General features: G+C 37.3%; 3 protein-coding genes and 1 long non-coding RNA gene across 5 annotated transcripts in view; 2 read left to right on the top strand and 2 right to left on the bottom strand.

Moving 5' to 3' along the window:
- Positions 1–743: 743 nt before the first annotated feature.
- Positions 744–4,430, top strand: LOC124410043 (dihydrolipoyl dehydrogenase, mitochondrial). The gene is made up of 7 exons (XM_046888158.1): positions 744–900; positions 1,733–2,021; positions 2,341–2,707; positions 2,866–3,210; positions 3,293–3,384; positions 3,557–3,882; positions 4,020–4,430. Exons 1-7 carry the CDS (start codon positions 859–861, stop codon positions 4,083–4,085), a joined length of 1,527 nt encoding a protein of 508 aa, XP_046744114.1. The 5' UTR covers positions 744–858; the 3' UTR covers positions 4,086–4,430.
- Positions 4,279–23,108, bottom strand: LOC124410051. The gene is made up of 3 exons (XR_006929560.1): positions 23,076–23,108; positions 13,929–13,931; positions 4,279–4,398 (listed from the first exon to the last, which is right to left on the bottom strand). It is a non-coding gene; the product is annotated as an uncharacterized LOC124410051 (long non-coding RNA).
- The window catches only part of LOC124410040 (dedicator of cytokinesis protein 3), a 31,984-nt gene continuing 12,664 nt past the window's right edge, over positions 4,773–24,092 (top strand). For both annotated transcript variants that reach the window (XM_046888153.1, XM_046888152.1), the window contains exons 1-4: positions 4,773–5,044; positions 14,696–14,779; positions 14,978–15,171; positions 16,180–16,328. In XM_046888153.1, coding sequence (XP_046744109.1) covers positions 5,008–5,044; positions 14,696–14,779; positions 14,978–15,171; positions 16,180–16,328 — 464 coding nt within the window. In that variant the 5' untranslated portion in view covers positions 4,773–5,007. The remainder of the gene's footprint in view (positions 5,045–14,695; positions 14,780–14,977; positions 15,172–16,179; positions 16,329–24,092) is intronic.
- Positions 17,940–23,415, bottom strand: LOC124410047 (innexin inx3). The gene is made up of 6 exons (XM_046888161.1): positions 23,173–23,415; positions 20,093–20,274; positions 19,527–19,951; positions 18,971–19,366; positions 18,557–18,883; positions 17,940–18,497 (listed from the first exon to the last, which is right to left on the bottom strand). Exons 2-5 carry the CDS (start codon positions 20,253–20,255, stop codon positions 18,677–18,679), a joined length of 1,191 nt encoding a protein of 396 aa, XP_046744117.1. The 5' UTR covers positions 20,256–20,274; positions 23,173–23,415; the 3' UTR covers positions 17,940–18,497; positions 18,557–18,676.

Genomic DNA, 24,092 nt, shown 5'->3' with positions numbered 1-24,092 from the left:
ATCGAATTATTCGAATATGAAATAATTTTGACATCATTTAAAATCGAATTATATCCGGAGTTCGATTGAACCGATATAATCTGTGAGTTGAAAAAAACTGTCTAATGAAATTATTTCCAGGTAGTTTCTTTTTCCGTTCCGTTATAATGCTCATCGATAATAGCGTAAAACCTCTTGCGTTTATTCGCTACTTCCGTCCTGTTCCTTAAACACATAATCTAGCGCGAAGTTTGCTGCATAATTTTCATCGTTAAATGTGCGTATACCATATTGTCTGCAATATAAAGGGGAAAGTACCGTTTTTCTTTGTAGAAAGCAGTCAATGAACCGCGTTACGAAAAACTTTAAGAACTTGACAATTACGAGCGATTTCCTTCGCTGCGTTGCGCGGTAATAACTCGCGTTGCTTTTCGCATTCGCTTAAATACTCGGACATCATGGTCTCAAAATCTCGCTGGTAAATGGCTGACGCCTGGCAGTCATAAATTAGATTTAATAAATTTGGCCAGATTCATTCAGCCGACTGACGTAATCAAAAATCGCGGACACTGGCGCCACCGCTGATTCGTTCGAGATTTAAATGCTACACGGTGTGTTCAACAGTCGATAACAACGCGACCTGCACCGCGGCTAGCAGCCAAGACCCGTGATTGGTCGAAATAGTGCGACCATCTCTTTGCGGGCCAATCATAGCCCCGCGTGAAGTTGCGCAGTATCGAATAGCGCAAACCCATGTCGATACTCAAACATCGAGATCCTCTGCAACTTCACAGTGTTCGGGGTTTTCCTTTTATTTAAGGTGTTTAACCCCTCTTTTTCCCCGACTGAACCAACTTGTAATATCGACGAAGGGTTGCGATGCAGGCGAGCCTTTGGAACCTGGTAAACACATCCGTTCGGGTAAGGAATTAGATGAGTAAAATTTTTAGGAATTGTAATTCGTCTTTTAACTTTGCTAAATTTCTCATCGCCCACCTCTTCCACTCTCCTTCGCATGTCCGTGAAGGGCAATCGTCTGCTAATAAGCCATTGCTCTGCAATCCTGGTTATGTCATTTGTGTAGTTAACGTTTAGCTCGTATTCGGCAGAAAATTATCTACCGAATCTACGCAAATTTTCTTAACACACGATGCATCGTTCGATCCTCAATTAAATCATTCTTTGCATAAAATCTGCGGTTTTTCACTTCTTTCTTGCTTTCGGGACTATATATCCAGTTGTTTCCGCCTACCAATAAGGCGAATATCTTGCCCATGAATTTTTCATCTCTTATAAAAACATTTATAGTACAATATGAAAAAGAAGACCACCAACTATTTTCCAATTACTTTAAAACAATGAATATTAAAGGTATATTCTGAATTTCTTCAAAATCTGAATAGTCTTTCAATTTGCGTTATCCAAAGAAAAAAATTGTTCCTGTAAATTGACGATTGAATTATATGAAACAAAAAGCAAACCTGGACTGACATAATGTGAAACATTTTTACAGCATATCTAGGTAGCAGAATTTCGAATAAAATTTTATATTCTCTTTATGAATTAGAAATAACAATTTTCGCGACTGCTATTTTCCATCTTTTTTTTGAAAATTATTTTTAAAATACTCTCGTGACATGCGGAAGAAAATCATGTGCTGCATTTTTGTACAAGACATTTATCTTTTAGATCATATGTATTGTCAAAATTTATCTCGTTTTTTTGAATAAATAGTAAATTTTTTGTACACCAGCCGGCATGCGTCAAACGAGTTGTAAATCCGGTACTCTCGGTCGCTCAGCAGCGAAGGTATGCCAGCTCGATCGATGCTGACGTAGTAGTGATTGGATCGGGTCCTGGAGGATATGTAGCAGCTATAAAAGCCGCCCAATTGGGCATGAAGACTGTCTGTGTGGAAAAGGATCCAACTCTCGGTGGAACCTGCCTCAATGTCGGATGTATTCCATCAAAGTCTCTCCTCAACAATTCTCACTATTATCATATGGCACATAGTGGAGATTTGAAGGATCGTGGAATAGTAGGCAAGTAGTTAGTTAGAATTATGAAGACTTGGAGAATGACAAAAATGTCGGAGTTTTTCGAATTCCTTGAGAAAAATTTAGGAAGATCAAGGAAATTCTACATATTTCCAGATTATAAGTATACATTTGTGAAAGATTGATATCCTTGATTATTCCCACACTTTGATTTTGGTAACATCTGTTATCTATTTGTGAGTTGCAAAAGAAAGAAGAAAGATCTATTGGTATTTTCACATGTGATTTTCGACTGATGCAGTAGGTTTGGAAGTCGCAATATTTATTTGCAACGCAACTTTATTTTACCTCATTATGTTAACAGTTGAAAATGTCAAGTTGGATCTGGACCAGCTGATGCAGCAAAAAACGAACGTGGTGAAAGCCTTGACCAGCGGAATAGCTGGGCTTTTCAAAAAGAACAAAGTCGAATGGGTTAAAGGACATGGAAAAATAACTGGAAAAAATCAAGTTTCCGCAATAACGCCGGATGGCAGTGTAGGTACTACCATAAACACCAAAAATATTGTGATTGCTACAGGCAGCGAAGTGACACCTTTCCCTGGTATTGAAGTTGACGAGAAACAAATCGTTTCATCGACTGGTGCTCTATCGTTAAATCCAGTACCAAAGCGATTGATCGTTATTGGTGCTGGAGTCATCGGTTTGGAGCTCGGCTCAGTTTGGCAAAGGTATTTACCATTTTTCCATGGCAGTTATTATCGGTACTCTCAAATATTACCTTTCAAAATGTTCTAATTATTTCTGTATCTAAAGGTTTCTAAAATTTTTGACTTGACAAACAAAATACAAAAAAAAAAAAATTATATCGATACATTCACATTTGCAGGTTGGGTTCAGAAGTAACAGCCGTTGAGTATATGACGTCAATTGGTGGTGCTGGCATTGACGGAGAAGTTAGTAAAACTCTACAAAAAATATTGGGAAAACAGGGTCTGAAATTCAAGTTGGGAACCAAAGTTACCGGAGCCACTAAAACCGGTGGTGAAATCAAAGTTTCCATTGAAGATGCCAAAGATCCGAGCAAAAAGGAAGAATTGGGTTGTGATGTGTTGCTTGTCTGCGTTGGCAGAAGACCGTACACCAACAATCTTGGCCTCGAAGATATTGGTATTGAAAGGGACGAAAAAGGCAGGATCCCAGTTAACAACAGGTTCCAAACTGTCATACCAAAGTGAGTGTGTACTCTCCGCATCATGAATTCCATATTGAACAAAGTACACAACTGAATGTTTATTCATTTTCTCATTGTTTAGCATCTACGCCATCGGAGATTGCATCCACGGACCTATGTTGGCGCACAAAGCTGAAGACGAAGGCATCATCACAGTAGAAGGCATCGCCGGAGGTAAAGGAACTTTTGCACTTTGAAAAATCGTTGGAATTTGGTCGAAAAAAAAAAAAAAAAAAAAAAGAAAATTGCTCTTGGTCTACCGAAAAAATAATAATAATCCAACCCGCAAATCGTTAGAAATCACCTAAATCGTGGTAAATCCGAATCAACTCGTATATTTTTCAAGGTGCTGTTCACATCGACTACAACTGTGTACCAAGTGTCGTTTACACACATCCCGAAGTCGGCTGGGTCGGCAAAACCGAGGAGGATCTTAAGAAAGAAGGCATCGATTACAAAGTAGGAAAGTTCCCATACTTAGCCAATTCCAGGGCTAAGACCAACATGGAAACGGACGGTTTCGCCAAGGTTTTGGCAGACAGTAACACGGACAAGATTTTGGGGGTTCATCTTGTTGGCCCGGCTGCTGGAGAGCTGATTAACGAGGCTGTTCTGGCGATGGAATACGGTGCGAGTGCGGAAGACGTCGCGAGAGTCTGTCACGCCCATCCGGTACGTAACATACTTACCACTTTACAGACCGGTTACGTAAAACGGTTCATACGTCAATTGGCTGTGATTACAAAGCGTACTTGTATCGTCAACCGGAAAGGAACGATTAATTAATTTTGCCTTTGTTTTTATTGCAGACGTGCTCGGAGGCTCTCAGAGAGGCTCATCTCGCGGCGTACTTCGGCAAGCCTATTAATTTCTAAGAAATATTACACGGCAATAGTCCGAAGCGTTGTGAAGAAAGATCGTGAACGCCCCACTTGGGTAGTTCGAGTTGTAATAATATCGTGTAAGCGAGTCGTAATTAGCTAAAAGGCAATACCGTCACATGAAAGAAACAATGAGAGGATGAAAACAAAAAAACCAAGCAAAATACAAAAAAGTTGTAAATAAAGTAAATATCGTTACGCAATGCGGGATCCAGGGGATTCCGATCGTGATAACCAACAGTTCTATTACCTAAAGTAATACCACACGAACCCCTATGTATTTATTAAAATATCAAACAATAAAACCCTATCTGCTTTTGCGAGCAAGTGGAAATCGTATCAAGGTTCTACTAATAAAATAACACCTCTATCCCTAACCGACTACCAATGCAATCGCAATTTCCAAGTTTAAGGAATTAAAGAAAACAGGCTCACTGTCACAGATGAATTCAATTTGTTCCTAGATTATTATTATTCGTTTATAAATTTCTAAAATAGATGATGTTTGAATGTCTTGTGAAAAAAAAAAAGAAAAGAAAAATGAATTAAAACATCTTCAGTCATCAGACTCCTGCGCTTCGAATTCCACGCACGAAGCTAATGACGCTGGTTGTTCAATGAAGCGAGGGATGGCAGCACGAGAGGATCGAATCTAGTGGGATAAGTCAGTGCTGCCGCATCTTGGAGCGCGAGTGCAACATTGTTGAATTGTTCGGGCATACGGTTGATCCTCGAGCTAAGCGGAGGGAGCCGAGGGGCAACTGCTGCGTGGTGTGTGGCAGCAGCACACACCCAATGTTTGTGTTTTCGAATATCTCGGGAGGGTAATATCGGCGTGATAGAATAACACGGTAGAAAAATGTTCGTAACAAGCTAGAAGATAAAGGATGTAGCCTGTCCGATATCGAGTATCAAGATGTGGACACCGACCAAGACGACGAAGTATGGCGTTGGTAAGTGTAACAACAGTGCAACAAAACCTTGACGCGTTCGTTCGTCCAGTTCGAACTGTCAAAGATCCGTACATACGTACACAGTACGACATACGGAACAGACGAAGACAGATAGGCAGGCCGGATACGCTGAGCTGTCAATTGTTTCAACGATTCCCGTCGGTATTATAGAGTTCGGCAATTTTAAACATCCGCGAATCGAAATTCATCCCGTCCTCATCCTCATCTCCATCCCCTGGTTTCGACGACCAGGACGTTAGACGTAACGATCTCCGCAGACAGAAAATCGTCACGTCACCTCGTACGGACGGATTAGCCGCACGCTAGACTCGCGTGTGCGTAAATTCTCCCCGTGTGCGTATTCGTGCACGCGAGAAGCCCATTCATCCATTGATCGAACGCCTCCGACGAGAGAGACGACCTCTGCTGCTCTTCAGGCTCGAATTATCATTGCAATTGCTCGAACTCGCCGCAATTCATCTCCACAATGTACCCGACCACTCGTTCGAATTTAATACACTCGTATATCAAGCCGGGCTTCCCATCGCTATCGCGCACGTAATTGCATTAATCATTTCGGTAGCGTGTGTTTTTCCGGGCCACGCGATTATCGTACAAACTTGCGAGCTCGCTTGTCATCATGCTGAAGTTGGCGGCGTATCGTAACGATTCATGCCGAGGAAAAACCGTTAGTTCGCGATTTTGGAATACTTTGAAATTTAGTTAATCGCGATAAAACAAAACAAACTCGATCTCACGATCTTAGTTCCTCAAAAATCTTCAGGCTGAAGTTAGCAACGTTATCGTAACGAGACATTGGGGCAAAAATCAGTATTTTTCCTTATTTTGCAATGATTTTGAAAGGCCTAAGTTTTTGAAATATTAGTGTGGTTTTTTTTCATTACGGTTTACCGAATTTCAGACAATTCCAAAATCGCAAAATAACGCTTTTTCCACAGCGTGAATCGTTGCGATAACGTTACTAACTTTAGTATGATCGAAAATCATTTTCAAAATAAGAAAACAGCGATTGTTTCACAATGTTGCGTTACAATAACGTTATCTTATCTTCTACTACTGGAAAAACCACTAGAAGATTACGTTTTTCTCATCATCCGCAGCTGATGAAGAGCCATTGACATACCTAATCAGATTGTCAAACTTCTCTCAAATTCTGTACACATGTATCTCGTATCAATCGTATCCTACGTCATAGTTCTAAGCCACCTAAGACGGACAGAAGTAGGTTTATTGTTAGCCAGATAAGAGGCTAATCGTAAGGAGTGCATTTCCGTTCAACGGAATACTGCATGGGCAAGGTCAGGCACCATTCATTATCGCTGATTCGTTGAATCTTGTTTACTCACTGAGCCAGAAGCTACAAGGGTTTGAAGCTTGAAGCCCTAGAAAAAGCAGTCAGGGAACTTCATTCAGAAGCTTTAAAATCGAGTAGAGGGTATTGGCACTCGTGTTCTTGTTTTTCTGACTGGATAAGTGACGTTCGACTACGATTCAAACGCGTTCTATTCCATCGATACCAAATCTTTTCGTTTTCCACTCAAGCATGTCGGGTGTGAGGAAATTTGTAGTCCCTATACTCTTGCGAATATTCCTCTCAAAGCACCGAGAACAGATGAATCAACCGTAATTAGTTGTTGTTTGCGAAATAAAAATTCATTCATTTCTTTGTCATTGGATTCACAAAGTTCAAGTTGAGAATCCGCGTCGTCATTTGAGAGAATAACTTACGATCAGGTGAAGAGAATCGAGTAAAAGAGAAAAGAGAAAAATCTTGCGTATACATATATATATATATATATATATACACGCGTCAGTAGAGCGTGCATATACTTATATATCGTATGCGAAATATTGTCGAAAAGAAATTAGGCCTGATCACGATTAAATTGCATCATTTGCAAATGATAATTATAAAATGCGTCGTCGAATTCCACCGCGTGTGAGTTGGAATCTACGTATAATGTAACTGTATAATGCATGCAGTGTAATTTCCATACACCGCCGAAACGCATACCGTGTAACAGCTGCGTGCCAACGAAACACTTTGGAGAGATATTTTTAAACTTTCACGCGAAAATCTGCAGCGTACGGTAAAAGCGTAGTATCTGCACGCAGCAGTGAAGAAAGCTGGATAAAATCCCGGTGCAAAATAATAGACGGGGATCGAAGATCCCCGAAATCGTTGGAAATTCCAGGAAAACCGGGAAAACCGAGAATAGTCACGGAATTATGATGGGCCTTAGGGACAAACGCACTTTTTTGTTATAAATTGTTTTCAAATTTTAGTTAACGTAAACTAACTTTCGGAAATTGTGTTATTCAATTTCTAATTATTATTGTGAAACGAAGCAATACCTTGTGTTTTAAAGATCCGAATTTATATATTCAAGCGGCACAGCCTTTGGAGATTTTGGCCATAAAACCTGCCCAACATTACCTAAATATCGTGGGAAAATATCAGGGAATCTGAGTTTTTTTTACGAGAAAAGTTGGGGAATTTTATTTGAACAAAATTGTCGCAGCCCTGAAATTCACACTCGACTGCAGGGATGTTAATACTGCAGCTTATTTCAAATTCCACGTAGTATAACCGTAAAATTTTTATCGGGGTAGGCAGATTTTACCCCGAGATTATATTTTTCCTGCATCGAGTTTCGGACCTTTCCCAAAATTCCTGATTCAACAACGTTTCGTTTTGCCTACCTACCTACCTTATTATATATACATATTCCATCTCTCTCTCTCTCTCAGTATCTCTCTCTCTCTCTTTACGCTCAAGTTGTAATTCCACGCACGTGGCTACGTCCCTACGCTACGCGCCTTGCACTAAATACTAATTCGGTTAGCCACCTACAACGCTACGTTTAAACCGCTCGGCGCAGTATGTTTAGTATCGTTATTCTATGACACGAATACCTGCGAGGACTGTTGAACAAGATAAAGACCAGAAATCTCTTTTCAGAATATTAGATACACCCTCTCCGCGTGTGTAAAACTATGAAAATATGTGTTGCAACGATATAGGTATATGAGAGGAAATTTAGGAGGCGTTTTCGAAAGGATTATAACAAACGAAAGACAACTTTCAAATTATTGAAAAAAATTTTCTAAATCAATCACTTGGATAGGAAAGAAAATTTTATAGGCTTTTATGGGATGCGGGATTGACTGAAACAGTTACAGGATTGCAGATTAGGCTGAGACTTTTGATTTACCTAAAAAAAAAAGAAAACATTGATAACTGGAGAAATCTAGTCAGATGTTTGGAAAATATGTAAATTTTAAACACTAATTTTCGTATCGTTTCACATATTAAAGTTTCAGCGAAATGTTTGTAGCATACATTATGCGGCGTGATTCAGAATCAAACAAAAAAAACACTCGACGTATCCAAATTACGTATAACGATTTAAAAAAAAAAAAATAAAAAAAAAAAAATAAAAAAACATAATTTATAGTAGTTTTGCATTTGGAAATTCTGAAAATTTTAGGAACGATTTTTCGAAGAAACGAACCACACAATTTTTCGTTGTTCAAAATAAAAGATGTAAGAAAAAAAAAAAAAAAAAATTGACCAGTTTCACCAGATGTAGAGGAAAATCGAAAAATAAAACGTAGAAAAACAGTTTTTTTTTTTTTTTTTTTTTTTTTCATAACTGCAGCGTTATATTTTATCGCTCGAAATCGTCCGTATAAATAAAATGGAACTTCCGGCCTTTTTCAATTACCATCCTTCTAAAATAATAGCCATGCCAGGACGATTTGGCACCGAAGTGTGTGTCTGCCTACATTGTAGCACCGAAAAATGCTCGGGGTAATCGAGACTCTCGGGAGTTAAAACGCCTGCTACGTTTTCGGCAGTTTTGTTTACGTCTGCTGGGCTCATTTAAACCGCTCCCCTTTACACGGAGGTCCATTCAACCCTCCTACGCCGACAGGCAGCAGCAGCCAGCCAGGTTCGACTCCCCTCGGCGACGACGACGCTCTCTGTTTCATTCTCGAAAAGCGAAGGGAGTTATTGATTTCATTCCCGAGGCCCGGGTACCCGGGAAAACTTGGGAAATTTCCTCTCTCCCTGATATGTATAACAGTAGGGTGTTTCGGAAAAAAATATTTAGCTTAAAAGAAAAGATTTTTTATTAATCTCGCTTCAATTGTTACTTTTTTTTTTTCCAGAGATTTATATATTCGACATAACACAACGATACATCATTCGGGAATCTCATTCTCCAAAATTAAAATTTGTCATTGAATTATAATTAATTTATGAGATTGAATTAATAATGAAAAACTTTAAAACTAGAGTTTTTATTATACAAGTGTAGTTCTTCTTTGCAACGTAAATCGATATTATGATCTATGTACGCAATAAAAAAAAAAAAAAAAAAAAAAAAAAAAAAAAAAAAAAAAAAAAAAAAAAAAAAAAAAAAACTTTTATTCACGATACTTCATAAATTGAACAAATTTATAACAATGAAAAATCAACTGAACGCAATCTTCCACGTAACGTAGAACGCTCTTCTTTTGACAGAACCTTCCTTCGAAGCTGAAAAAAACTTTTTAGGGGGTTTCATGGTGAAAAATCGGAAATGATTTTTTTCCGACCACCCTTATGCACAACATACACAATACACACCCCCATGCATGGCACCCTACGACCAGACCTGAGTCTCATTCTCGACGTGGGGGACCGTCACCCGTCATTTTGGACCCCCTGCCGGCATGGGCATCCATCCATTCCCTTTTACTGTACAAAGGATGTAATGCTCAGAACTCGAATTCTAACATCGCTAGTAAAGCTCGTCCGGCTAGGAAGAACGTGAATTATAATTGCAGAGCTGACGCTAATTACAGCGATACTTATAATTGAAGAGGAGAGTTAAAAAAAAAAGGCTGTAAAATGCCAAAAGAACTTGAAAAAGAAAAACAAAAAATTGCATTTTTGATTGACTGATACATTTGAAAGTATGTATGTGGCAAAGCCTTTTTCTTTGAAAAAAATGTCACATACAGTCTTGATTAATTCTCCTCTTGAGTTGTTATGCATGCAGCAATATTTTTCATTAGTAGATATAGGGTATCTGTGTATTATAATTACAGTAATTGGACAGAAATTTACGATTCGGTATGTAAACAGATTTTATCACAATTCTTGCTAAACATTTAACGGTATAATTGCTCCAAATTTTATGTACTGAAAAATACTGCTGGTACATTAGTCGACGTTGTTTCTTTTTTCTTTATCTTGTGCAGTTTATAAACACGGGCCTTTTGTTCAATAAGCGTAAAGACGGTATTTTAATTTGCTTTGAAAATAAACAAGGCCATAAGCGATTTGACATCCTATTCCTCCCTGAAATTTCAATCGATCTACAAGCCTGATTAAAAAAATTAAAAAAAAAAAACAAAAAACAACCATAAATAAGAAGGTTTTTTCCCGAAGCTTGTAAAATGGAACTTGGTAAGGGATAATTCTAAGGCACGAAATGGTGAGATTTGAGGTTGAATATTTCACAAGATTCTTATTCTTTCGATATCAAAATACGGCGTCAACAAAAACTTGGGATACATAAATTGACAGCCCTGGCCATAATCGATAAAACGTCCGACTTCAGTTCAATATGTGACTTAATCGTACAGGAAGGTACAATTTCCGATTCTCGTTCTATGCGCACGTTCACAGTGCATACAATCACAAAGCTGTCACGTGTCAATGGTCAAAGACACCGCACCGATGGCTGTGAATGAGCGAATGGATGGATGAATGAATGAATGAATGAACGAATGAATGAATGAACGAATGAACGAACGAACTCAACAATATCGTGTTTGTATAAAAGATAAGGCGTCGAACTAGTCGAACAACGACACGAGTGTGTACTTTAAACTTCCATTGTGATGGGAAAAGGTGTCGAATGTAGGTGTCAGAGTTACAACAATCTTATCTTTACGCCGAGTACAGGTACATACATGCTGATCCAAAACTCCTTGTTATACATTCGAATTATCGTTCGAGTAATACGCGGTAAATATTGTTCAAGACGTCTCGATCCGTTTCTTCGATTCCTTGCTTCTTTTCTTAATTTTCTTCACTTTTTTTAACGGAATTTTCTTATCCATCATCGCGACTAACCGAACTATTAATATAAGAACGATTAAAATTGTAATTAATGTAATAAAACGATTGTATCTGATCGCGTCTTACTATCTCTGTAAATTTATGATAACTATTTTGATAAAAATCCATCCAAGTGACCATGCGAGTTAACTTCATCATCGTGTTCTTATATATATATATATATATATGTAATAATTCAGACTCCGGCTTATCTTCATTGTACGCATAGTTATTAAGGTCATGTTGTACTCCTACCTTTACCGACCGAGTAAACTCACCCTTTTTTGTGATCGTGAGAGCATCTTTTATTCACGAAATTATTGTAAATTCTAGTTCTCATCTAGCCACTTCAATATTCCATGAAAACAGTCTTACGACGTCTCGTTTTACTCCGCATTCTTTACGGAATTGCGAAAAATATCTCAGCTATGCACTTTTTGCCCGCTGAAATGCAGGAAATGTTGGAATGGTAACACGAGTCTAAAACGCACACATTTTTTCGATGATTTTATTTACGATATATGAGTAACTTTACTGAATTCCACTTCAAAAGAGCGAAGCAACGTCGAAATTTGAACCCTTGCCGTTCGTTTCTTTATTTAATACTATGGGAAGAAAAATGGTGAGTTTGCTCGGTCGGTAAAGGTAGGAGTAGTACATAACCTTAATCGCATGAGTAACCTTGAGATGTGTTTACAAATGTATATGCATCGGTATACAAAACTATCGCTTCGTGAAAAAATAATTTATTATATCCAGATCTGAATAAACAATAAAATTGCTGTATTTGTAATTGTAGTAAAATATAATTTATTGTTCATCTGCGTCCTGAATTTTTCCCTGCATCCGTCAATTCGGCATCTTCTTTGCGAGATGTTCAACGGCCTAAAGAAAAAAGAAAATATTATACCGAGTTTTGTACTCGAAGTTTTTTGTGTTGAAAGTGACCACACATTTGTATTTATACTCACTAACAATAAGATAGTGTCATTTATCAGGCAGCAGACTATATACGTGACTTCTGATGTGATCTGCAGCCACATTCTGTTGATGTCGCGGTATATTAATAAGCGAAAATGTTTAATTGCGAAAAATTTATTTGCGGTAATTTGATTACACTGTTTGCAAAATCAGCAGCTGCTGTTTTTTTTTTTTTCATTCATTGTATGTATGAAAATGAATTTTTTATTTCCCTCTCGGAAGTAGAACTTCCTCTCTGTATATTACAGAGGAAATCTTATATTCCTTGTTTTTCTGTTTTTTTTTTTAACATGTAATAACTGAATGATGAAAAACAATCAAGCATATTTTTCTCATTGAAAATGTGTATATATATCAATAGAATCTTATTAGAACGAAAAATTAAGGTAAAAAAGAACGGCCTGCAAACCGAAAGAATTGTTTTAGCAGTATCGTTTGTGTCCCATTTTGGGCCGGAGTTGAAATTTCGAATTTGAAACTTTCGGAACTTTGAGCAACGGGTTTCGAACCATTCGCAAGTTTGATGGTTCGTCAAAGTTTGATTTCTTTACTTTATGTTTCGTCACCAAATAATTGGGAATTTGGCGCTTTTGGAACTTTTCAAATTCGCAACTTCAACCCTTCGCACTTGACGCAAAAATGCAGACGCTGTAGAAAGTACTTTTCATACGTAGCTGTGAGCAGTCGTTCCTCTTGCCACTACTACTTCTACTACTACTACTACCACCACTACTTCTTCCTCTTTTTCTTCGTCTTCTTTTTCTTCTTGTCGGGCTCTTGCGCGAACTTTGCACGTGTTTTATATGGGATTAAGGCCGCGCAAGTGTTTGAAAGCCTTCTTCCGGTCGCGGCGACGCACGCAAGAAAATGGGAAAACTTGAAACAAAGCTCTGTCATTGTTACGAGAATTTCAAAATTCCAAACTTTCCTCGGGACGGTTTCAACCATGCAAGAAAAAATTTTAGGTATTTTCGTAGACACAAAGTTGTGAAAAAAGGTTTTCTTTCCGCATGAAAATCTTCACACGTTTTCATACAAAACAATTATAATTACACTTGTGTTCTATGACACACACACACACACACACATATATATATAAAACGTAATAATTCTGCGTAGGTATAAATTAAGGACACCAGCTGTATAACAGTTTGGTTAATTTGGTCTGTAGTAAAAAGAAAAAGAAAAAAACTCACCCACGTTTAGTTCATAAATTGTTGGTACATGCGGTGGAATAAAAACAGGGAAGAAATTAAAAGAATACATCGTTCTGAGATTATAGACGATAAAAAACCGATACGATATACTCTTTTTAAATCCATTAAGCCTGATAAATTATCGAGTGAATTAATAACGCTTCGATTATTACACTAATATGACATGCAAATGATCATAATTAATTCTAAAAGAAGATAACGAATCTAAATTTTCATTTTCTGTTAAAAACTGAAAAAAAATTCCAACACTGTCAATATCAAGTTTGTTTTTCCAATAGAGCGAAACGTGATGATCGAAGAGTTCCGTGAATACGGGGAAAAATTCTTGGAAAAATTTGAGTCTTTGCGAATTCCTTAATTGACGCTAATAAAATCTCGTAGACTTTGTGGCATGTAACGTTACGAAGAGATGTAAAGAAAAAAAGTGTGTGAGAGAAAGAGAGAGAGGTACATAGATATATATATATATATATATAAAAAGAGTTCAGTCACATCATTCAACGAGGGAGAAAAACTCGCGGTAGCAAAAGAACGTGGAATGTTATACCAGCTCTACTGCTACTGCAATGTACATACATGACACAATGTGTGCATGTATATGTATCATGCATATATATATATGTGTATGTAAAATTTTCACACGTATATCGACGTGTACGTGTCGCACATGCACATATCGGGTTGCGCTCATTGAGATGCATCTCGCGTAGAAGCGACGGAGGCAGGAAGCCTGTGTCATACGCGCATTGTTAAGCGTTTCCGGTGACTTTAGTTCTTATCACGTCAAGCGTTCCCGGAAGAAATAAATATATATATATATATACATATATTAATAATAACAACAATAATTTTATGTAAAGAAATATATATAAGTTGAAAAAAAAAATGATCTTTCTCTATCTGTAGATATAAAATGTGAGTCAAAACCGCGGCTCGTTGTATCATTACACTTTTACCAGTTAAAGATTGTTATTATTATATTCGCCTTTGTGATTGTCTCTACTTTGTTCATTCGATAATCATATTCGTTATCTTCGCCGCAATTTCTTAGTCAGCTATAATGACGATTCTGCATCATGGAGAATCTTATGCCAACTCGACGTGTGGTTAAGTCTGATTATTTTTGATTTGGTTAAGTTTTTTTTTTCTCTCTTTCATCTTTCCATACCCGTTCAAAAGAGCACCTGTGATTTTTTTTTTATCTACACTCGTGATGATTTTAATGCCAAAACGAAGTACAAATAATTATGATTATTTTTATATATTTTTATATATTGGAATAGTGAAATTCAATTTCTTTCTATGAATTTTCAGCCCTCTATAACTGGAGAGGAGACACGCGGTATGGTTTGCCATTGGAAATTGGAGAGACTGTCCAGATTTTGGAGGAATGCGCTGGTAAGTTGAGGAGAATTATGTTGCGCAGAAAAAACCTTGATACATCCTGGCATCAGAAATTTTTAGATATATGAAACAGAATAGAGTGATTGATTGGTGAACGAATTGTAATTGTATATATATAGTTGATTTGCAAGTTACTCAGTTATGTATAATAAATAAATAAATAAAATATGTTTAAAATCATTGTGTTTTCAGGATGGTTTCGGGGATTCACAACGAAAAATCGTACGGTCAGAGGGATTTTTCCAAGCTCTTACGTACAGCTGAAAGCTTGCAAAATTGAGAATGAGGGATTATTCGAATCGGTTATACCTCTGGAGGACCCTGTTGTTCGAGAAGTTACTTTGGTACTCAGAGAATGGGGAGGAATTTGGAAAAGACTATACGTGGTACGTGGAAATTTTCAATTTCCCGTTTCTCTGGTTTCAGTGAATTAAAGAAGTTATTGTAATCATCCCGAAAATGTAAAGTTCAGTTTTCACTAAATCTTCACGTTTTCAAGTTCAGAGAATCACTTCTAATCATTTTCGGATGGATATGTGATCGATTTTTTTGTCCGACGATATATCGAGGAAGAGTTACCGGAATTCAATCATTTTGATCTCAATCGACGCGGCTTTTTCAAACTTAGAATTGATTTAATTTTGGCTTTGAACGGTTCAGTACTTTTTCAATTATTTGAACAACAAAATTCCAAGAAATCAAATAAAAATCATAATATCTTGAGAATGGAAGAATGGATTTTAATTAAAATTGCTATCGTGAGGTTTTTTCAGTCACTAATTATGAATTTAAGGTCAAATTCGTAAAATTTAAGTCTGGCGTATTCAATAAGCTTTAAAAAAAAAAAAACTAAAACATTCGGTTCTTGATGAAAATTAATTCTCGTCGGTTTTTTCGATGGCTGATTACGAGTCTGAGGTCAGGATTTGCGAAATCCAAAATGGCGATATGATATGGTGGAAAAAAGTCTAAAAACATTCCGATTTTGCTACAATTTGGTAGGCGGAGGTTTTTTAGATCGCCGATACCGAATCCAGGGTCAGACTTTCAAAATTCGTAATGGTGGATCCGTTAGTGGTTCAAAATAAAAAAAAATCGTCATATTTTCATGTAATATGGTACCAAAGGGCTTTAAAATCCTTGACCACGAATTTGAATTTGTAATTCGAAATTCGAATTGGATATTATTCTTTTTTTTCTCAATAAACTTGGAACCTGGCTCATGGCCAGTTTAAATCCATTTGTTATTATACATATAATCAATTTTAACATCCTAAATTATATTAACATCCTTATTTATGCCACGAATTATTACTTGACGAGACAAAAAATGAAAAAAAAAAAAAAAAAAAAAAACATTCAATATATTTTTTTTTCTTTTCAATCATTATCAGGAAAGAGAAACGTACAAATTCAACACCCTGCGAAAAGTGATGCGAGAATTGTTGGAATGGAGGCGGCAACTTTTGGGCGGCACACTGACAAGCGATCAAACTCGGGAGCTGAAATTACGAATAATCAACAAAGTGGACTGGGGAAATCGGTGAGTCGATATTTCTTTTCATATTATTTTACTACAGCAGATAAAATCGATCCGCCGCTTATCCGCTCCAATTGAATTATTACTAATTAGGAAGAAATAAAACATCGATAAGTTTATAAGCATTATATTTATTGAATTTTTTATTCCTTATTTATTTGATTTCTCATTCGTTTGTCGGCGTTTTATTACAATATGTATACTTTTGTAATATAATATCTATAGCTATCTAGGGCGTCGCACAAACTGGCAGTCTTTCTCTCACTTTCTGTGCGATTTTTACAAGTGAGCGTTATTATAGTATTACAATTGTTCTCTCCGCGCGTAAAATATAAAAAAAATCATACTCTAATTTCACTAAATTCTATACGAAACTTGTTCGATATGGGTAATTCCGTGTTACCTAATCGATTATGTTTCTCTGATTTTATTTTACTCCTTTCTCTTCATTGAGTTTTATTTTATCAACTACATTTACCTAAATATATCACTCGTATAATGAAGAAGACGTATCCTTATATAATCTAATTGCTAAAAAAATAATCGTAGTATTCTTCTCTCTGTGTTTGTTTAGCTAGATTCGTTGTTTAACGTAAAAAAAAACACAAAAATTCATGGACACAAAAACCTGCTTAAGTTGTTATATATAAAAATTGAGGAAAATTCCAAAGTAATATTCAATCAACAATTGAAAAAAAAAAAAAACAACAAAAAACAAAAAGGCAACGAGAAAAAACAAAACTGTATTCATGTTATTCTCAAGGAATTGTTGAATTACATCGTAAATTTTATCTAAAGCATAAAGTTGCATACTTTTTACGGGCTATAACGCTTCAGATGAGATTTACGTGAGTACACGGTTCACGTAAAAATGAAAAACAGGTTCTAATAATATATATATATATCGATCCAGGTCAGTCACAGTAGATAGTATGCCGTTTATCCCGAATTACAGAAGTACAATTGCCCGTTGGCAATATATTTTGTAATGCATAATACTTTCATATACTATATCGCGTATACTGTGAAAACGGTTAATACTTTTTTCCTTCCATTTGTGGATATTTATCAGATATTATACGTGAGGTTTGATGACAATGATGATTATCGTTGAAAATTATAAGGCAGAACTGATCTAAGAAAGGAAAATACATCTTCGGTAATCTATTGAAATGACAAACAAACCGTCGAGCAAATTACCCATAAATAAGGCATACACTGGTAAATTTAATACCAATATTTTAGAATAAATTATTATCCTTCGCAGTTGAAATTAGCCTGGAGTATTTAGGCGACACTTGAAAAATGTACAATTTGTAATGGATTACAGGAGTATGCGCTTCTCATTTTGATACACTATTAAGTAAATGATAAAGTGTCAAAGTGATGATTGGATGAACTTAAATTAAAGAAAATTTCTGATAACTCTGACAAACTTATAAACATGATATTTACGATGTTTTAATATAAACATTTTTGTTCCGAAGACAGGAACTGAATTAATTTAGTGCAACATTTTATAATGCACTCAGGACGAAATTCGTTGCACGCCTGATATAGTCGACGTCATGTTTAGATTTAAAAAGTTTTTAATTTCTTTTTTTTTTTTCACTCTCTTTCTACACTTTCACATCGCGATCTATTTTTTATTATTGACACACGCCCATACATCATCATCATCTTAAACAAATTATTGATGTATTCGGGAGCATTTAATCATTCATTCACCTCGCTCTTATCACCTATTGAAAATATAAAAAATCGTTTAGCAACGATGAGATGAAGTAACTACAGCATTTATATCCTAACGAAACGTCGTATTTTCTTCCTACCAAACACGTAAAGCGGACGAAATCGCAAAAGTTATTGAGACACCTTTACGGCGTTTCAATTGAAAAACCGAGTAAGAAAGTAGTTTCTACAAAAATAACGGTTCATCGAACGTTTTCAAAGAAAGATAATTATCTTAACAAAATAATAAGTCATATTCGTTTATCGTTATCAATGATCGTATGAAATGTAATTAAATCGAAATCATTTATAGACTCATCTAATCGATACAGCCCTATTTAATTAGCACGTATCGCCTGCGCAGGCGATACGTATAATAATTGATTTGTAAGAGAAAACTCGAACTGAAGAAAATATATGTTTGAATTTGAAATCAATGTGTATATATATATATATATATATATGTATGTATATATATATATACATATATAGTGTATAATAATATAAGTATAGTTCGAAGTTGATTGAAAAAAAATTCGTTCAGCTTCCCAAGAAAATGAGAAAAAGAAGCAGGCAACTCTTCTCGCATCAATTTACCTTAACAATTTTTATCACATGGTTTAGATTTCCGTGTCCTTGCCAAACTTTTCTATTTCCGGGTATATAGGAGACATTTCTAAAGTGCTCGGAGCCGATGGCACAGAGGTTGGTGAAGCTCCGCTGCTAGATCCTAGGTGCAAACGACGCGATAATTCATCCAAAATTTCTCTGAATATTGAGAGGTGAATATTCTGACCGAGGAAATGGAGTAGCAGAAAGTCTCCGACCTGAAAACATAGGCAATGGGTTAATTATGCGAGCGCATATTTTATAAAAGAAAAATATAAAAAGAAACTAGCAATCGTAAAGCCCACCTGAGTTTTTCTGATAAGAGCGTTGACTTCGGCCGAGCTTCCAAATTTGAAACGCTTTTTCAATATGGCTTCGCGAGTGCTCGGTAGTAAAACAATAGCCATGCTGTAGAGGAGAGCGATTCCAGAGAAAATGGCCAGAATGATAAACCAGAACCATAAAAAGATGTATATCTTTTCATTAAGAATGTTCAGGGCCAACACGCAGAGGTAATCCAATTTCTGAAGGCTTCCGGACGGACCAAATTTGTGGAAATCGCACTTTGTCACGCGCGGGAATACCTCTATCATCGGATCCCTTCGTTTCTCCTGATCCAAGTTACTGAACGAAATCACTTCCGTTCCGAAAGTCAAAAACGCACCGCCCAGAAATGTGTCGATGAAAAATATGTTCCCAACCTGTGAAAGAACCAAAAAGCAATTTTAAATTACGTGCAATCCCAAATTGAAAATTGTTCATAAATCTAGCATCTAGCTTGTTCCAAGTGTCGATTTCAAAGTCAAGTATTATATAAATGTAAAAAGAAAGGAAAGGGAAAAAAATAGTAAGAAGTCTCACCACGTTGACAAAATTAAGCGCCTCGCAGAAGAAATATCCGGCTGCATAACTGTTGTGCAGATGTAGAGTTTCGTACAAGTATTGTACCAGCCGATTGGTCCTGACTAATCGTTCGTCCTTGTTTTCCACCAACGCGCCACGGATTCCCTCGGATATATTTTTGACCTTGCCCTCTTCCCACTGTTTCCACATCCAATGTGGAACGTAGAATAATACTCCTTGGAAAAATAGCATGAAAGGGACCCACTGGTAGTATGAATGATACTTTTTATCGCCCGTGTTTGGACCGACACCAGGATGCGCTGTGTCCGGGTGTACAGGCTTCAAGCTGCTCTCAGGAATAGTGTAGGTGACCATCACCCAGCAGTAGTTGTTCACTAGGTGTGACGGAACCGACGGGTCCGATATACAATTTATCGGATCGCCTGGAGAGGATTGAAAATGAAATTGATGGAAATCGTTCACTTAAATCGTTAACGATTACAAAAAACCTCGAGGAACGTATAGTTGTTAATGAAATATTCAATTTGGTAACACTAGAAATAAAAAAGGCGAAATTTACTCACCGATCAAACTGTTCGCCGTGACGATGATGCAACAGACGAACAGAATTGCAGAGGTGACTCGATAGTGGGCCCGAAACACCATATTGTCGATTATAGCTTTGTCGATCAAGTATCGAACCTTGACGAACCCGGCTACCGCCGAGACCATGCTGAAGACCGCCATTTTCGGTCGTTTTTATATCCTGAAACAAGAATCGTGAAACTAGAAATTGAGACGTAGAGTCACCGAGTCTCACAACGTTATATAGTTGAACGGAATATCACTTTTCATATCGTCCTGTGTCATAAGAGGATACAACCATCTTGTATAACGTACATTTAGTTTCTCGATGTTTGGATTTTTAAAATTTACCGCATAGACAGACCTGTCAAATAAGGGAGTCTGACGATGAAACTTGTTACACGACCACGCGTTTAACGTGTCTACGTATCATCATGTATGTGGAGTTTCGTTATTTAGTAAATTGGTACAAGTTGACTCAAGGCGCATGCCTTTATCCAGGGGTCAATCAGCGGGTTTTTAGTAGACCATTCGTCGTTGTTTCATTCATCATATTATACTCCCCGTAGACTAAAAATATTTCTACTATGAGACGATTTTTAGCGCTACAACGAATAATTTTTCTCGCTTCGCGATATTTCATTATTATAATATTAGAGAAAATTCTAATTCTTTCGTACAAACGTTTTCGCGGTAAGAATAAGAAAAGAAAAATAATATAAAAGAAAAGATCGTAAATCGTATTATATTCCTGCAGAATTCTTTATATTATCTGTAAAAAACTGGCGCAACGTTCAGACTTTTCCGCCTTCGATCACCGCATCATCGGGATTTACTCGCATACTCTTTACTCCTAACTGCCTACGGGAATAACGCGCGTCGTTGTTCTCAAGTCACGCCCTGATCAAAATATAATGAATTTTCCCATCCGCTGTGGAATCTGGTTGAAAATGTTACCGCTTAGGTATGTAACTTATCATCTCCTGTTGTCTGCATTAAGAACAAAGCGCGGTATTATAATAATAGCGATGTAAACGTACCTCGAGTGAAAGGATATAAACTGCTGCTGCTGCTGCTGCTGCTGCTGCTATAGCAACAACTTCTGAATATCTACGTCAGAATTCACCGCGAGATGATTCAACCTCGGAAAAATGTCGTCCCTGATAATATGCTGCGCGCAGCTGGCAGGAAGATATGAACATAATTATCATTACTAAATGATTTTACAGTGAAGAAAGTGAACGAAAATTTTCTACTTCTAGGTACAGTTAAATATCGAACTGTAATATCGTTGAAGCATAAACGTGTCGAAATGGAACAGAGCTCGTGCTTGATAAACATACCGCAGAACACATTCAATTTCGTGTCATATAATCGCAGATGTTTGCAATATGTATGTTTAAAACAGTATATTTACGTCTGCAGTGCGGCACTAATAAACCAACGACGGTTTTACGCTCTCCGCATGTGGCGAACAGATTTTTCTAACGTAATTATACATTCCGGCTGGAATTTTATCGACCTTTGTTTGAGGCGGCGTTTTGGGCCCCTGTTTTACCGACCGGTATCTTACTGTTTTATAGTTTTTCAAATTCATTCGTCAACGAACCTGATTTCCCTTTCTAGAATCGCGTGACAGAAGTGGAGTAACTTTTATTCAAGAAAAAAAGTACCATAATAACAATAATTCCGATTCGACATATTCTACTTATCGCATTATGCCCGAACTTGGAAACGTTTACGCTGTGGTTTCCACGGAGTTTGCATCAATCAAATGTGAGAAAAAGGAGCATTATGCAAATTCCACACGCGCATACTACGGAATGTACATGTGAAGAAATGTGTATGATAATACCTCGATTCGTAGTGAATGTAACGGTTTAACCAGAAGCTGTCTATATCTGATTTGTAAATTTGTAAGTTTCATTTTTCTGTTCATGCTCACGTTCCATTCTAAGGCAATTCTTTATCACGTGATGCAAGGGTTCAGACAGCAAAGGTCTATTTTAGTAACTCCGTTTTCGATCTATTTGGAAAACGTTTAGTCGACCATTGACGAATCGGGATTTCGAAAATACCAAATCGATCATTTCCGTCCTGTCATTGCTTGAACCATGTGTCAGCATTCCAGGAACTAACAATTAATAAGTGGGACGCAGCCCGTCGCTGTTCAATCGCGAAATTCGTAGGCGTCGCGACCTTTATAACACAGTCGTACGATCTGCTGCACTTGCGTTACGTTGTAACGTAATGACAATATTTATTTCTCATATTGTCCAAGTTTAACGTTCCGTGGAATCTTATCAGACCGATTGCACGATTTTCACTGTCCCGAATGTTGACTCGACGTTCGGCGAATCATCGAGTGTCCGCATCATGTTGAAGTTAGTCACGTTACCGTAATTAGTTATGTTACCGTTAGTAACGTACCGATTCGTGGTGAGAAAAAACCGTTATATCGCAATTTTGGAACCGTTTGAAATTCGGTAAACCGCTATTTATAAAACAAAACATATTATGCAATGATATATATATATTATTGTAAAAATATGAAAATAGTCATTTTCTCTCCATGTTTCGTTACGATAACGTGGCTAACTTCAATCTCAACGTTACCCTCAGTTCTAGGAATTGAATCAATTGTCGTTTATATATGACTTTCAAGATAACCGGGTGACCGGTTTGCTCGCCTCTGTATCGCTGTGTAAACTCAGAAAGGCAGGCATCCAAATCCTAAGGCGAGGGAGGGTCGTCTGTCGGTTCGAGAGAATATGTATATACGAGAGAAGAAAGCAAATTGAAGAGAGATAGAGTGTGAGAGAAAGAGAGACGACTGATGCCGCACGCCGGCCGGTGTGAATTGTCTAAATTCACTTCTCTTTGTCTGTCTCCTTCGCGAGCAATGAGAATCGACGCAAGAAGCGTCGCGTATCCGTTGATAAAACAGAACAAAACAAATGATTCAAGACTGAGACGGCAAACAGCGGAAGATCGTGAGAGAGAGAGAGAGAGATAGAGAGGTAAAAGCCTAGAGGAAATAGTAAAATACTTGTAGTAAAATGTTAGAGGGTATCCTTACAGCTCAGAGGAGACGCGCCAAGATATTTTTCTCTATGTATTCCAGCAAAAGACACAAACGCGGTTATCTTCTTTACGTCGTTGTTACATCGGTCGAAGAGTGTCGATGAAGTTGGGAGGAGAAAAAAACAAAAACAAATCAAACAAACTAACTGACGCACGCACTTATAACCCGAGGAGACGACAAGCGTGTCGCACCAACGGGGCCCGTCGAACAACTGCCACGGATCCAACCGTGGGGCCCGAGCCGGACGCCATCTTGATTCCTTCCTTGTTCGTTCCAACTTCCATGGAAAGCCGGGAAGGGGATGAGATGCGTTTAGCTAGCGTACTTACACTGCGGCTCTCTGCCCCTTGGGAAATACCTAGCAACTTATTGTGGCAATAAGGCATGGGAATCCCCTCGCTACCTTCGCATTTTTGCGGTATTTAACTGAACCTTAATCCTCACACAATTCGCACAACTCTTCCCCCCCCCCCCTGCTCTACCAAAAAAATCTTTCGAAACACTTCACGCAGTTCCATATACCAGCCGATCGTCATGTTCCTCGGTATGATCTCGTTGGTATACTTTATTCTCACAGAAACTTGGCTTTTCTCAGTCAATTTGAATTCAACCACTCTCGATAATACTGATTGACGGACTGCTCCAAGCGTCCGGATACCACATCAATCGCAATAAATGATATTTCCGCAACTTACTTTCCCCTCCTCTGTTGTTATTAAAATCTACTGTCGGGAGATAAGCGCGATTATCTTATACCTTGAACGAATAAAACTATACTTATAAGCGATATTCTCTGCACATGATTTTCTCCTCGATTTTCTGTGCAATTGAATTGCTATTTCGGTTTATCGTTTTCGGTTTTAGATCCGTAAGCTTTTTTGTATAACGTATTTTTCTTCTTCTTTTTTTCTGTT

This window comes from Diprion similis, chromosome 8 (assembly GCF_021155765.1).
Source record: "Diprion similis isolate iyDipSimi1 chromosome 8, iyDipSimi1.1, whole genome shotgun sequence".
Lineage (NCBI taxonomy): Eukaryota > Metazoa > Arthropoda > Insecta > Hymenoptera > Diprionidae > Diprion > Diprion similis.
Note: the sequence above shows the minus strand (reverse complement) of the source record. Positions and strands in the feature narration are given on the sequence as shown.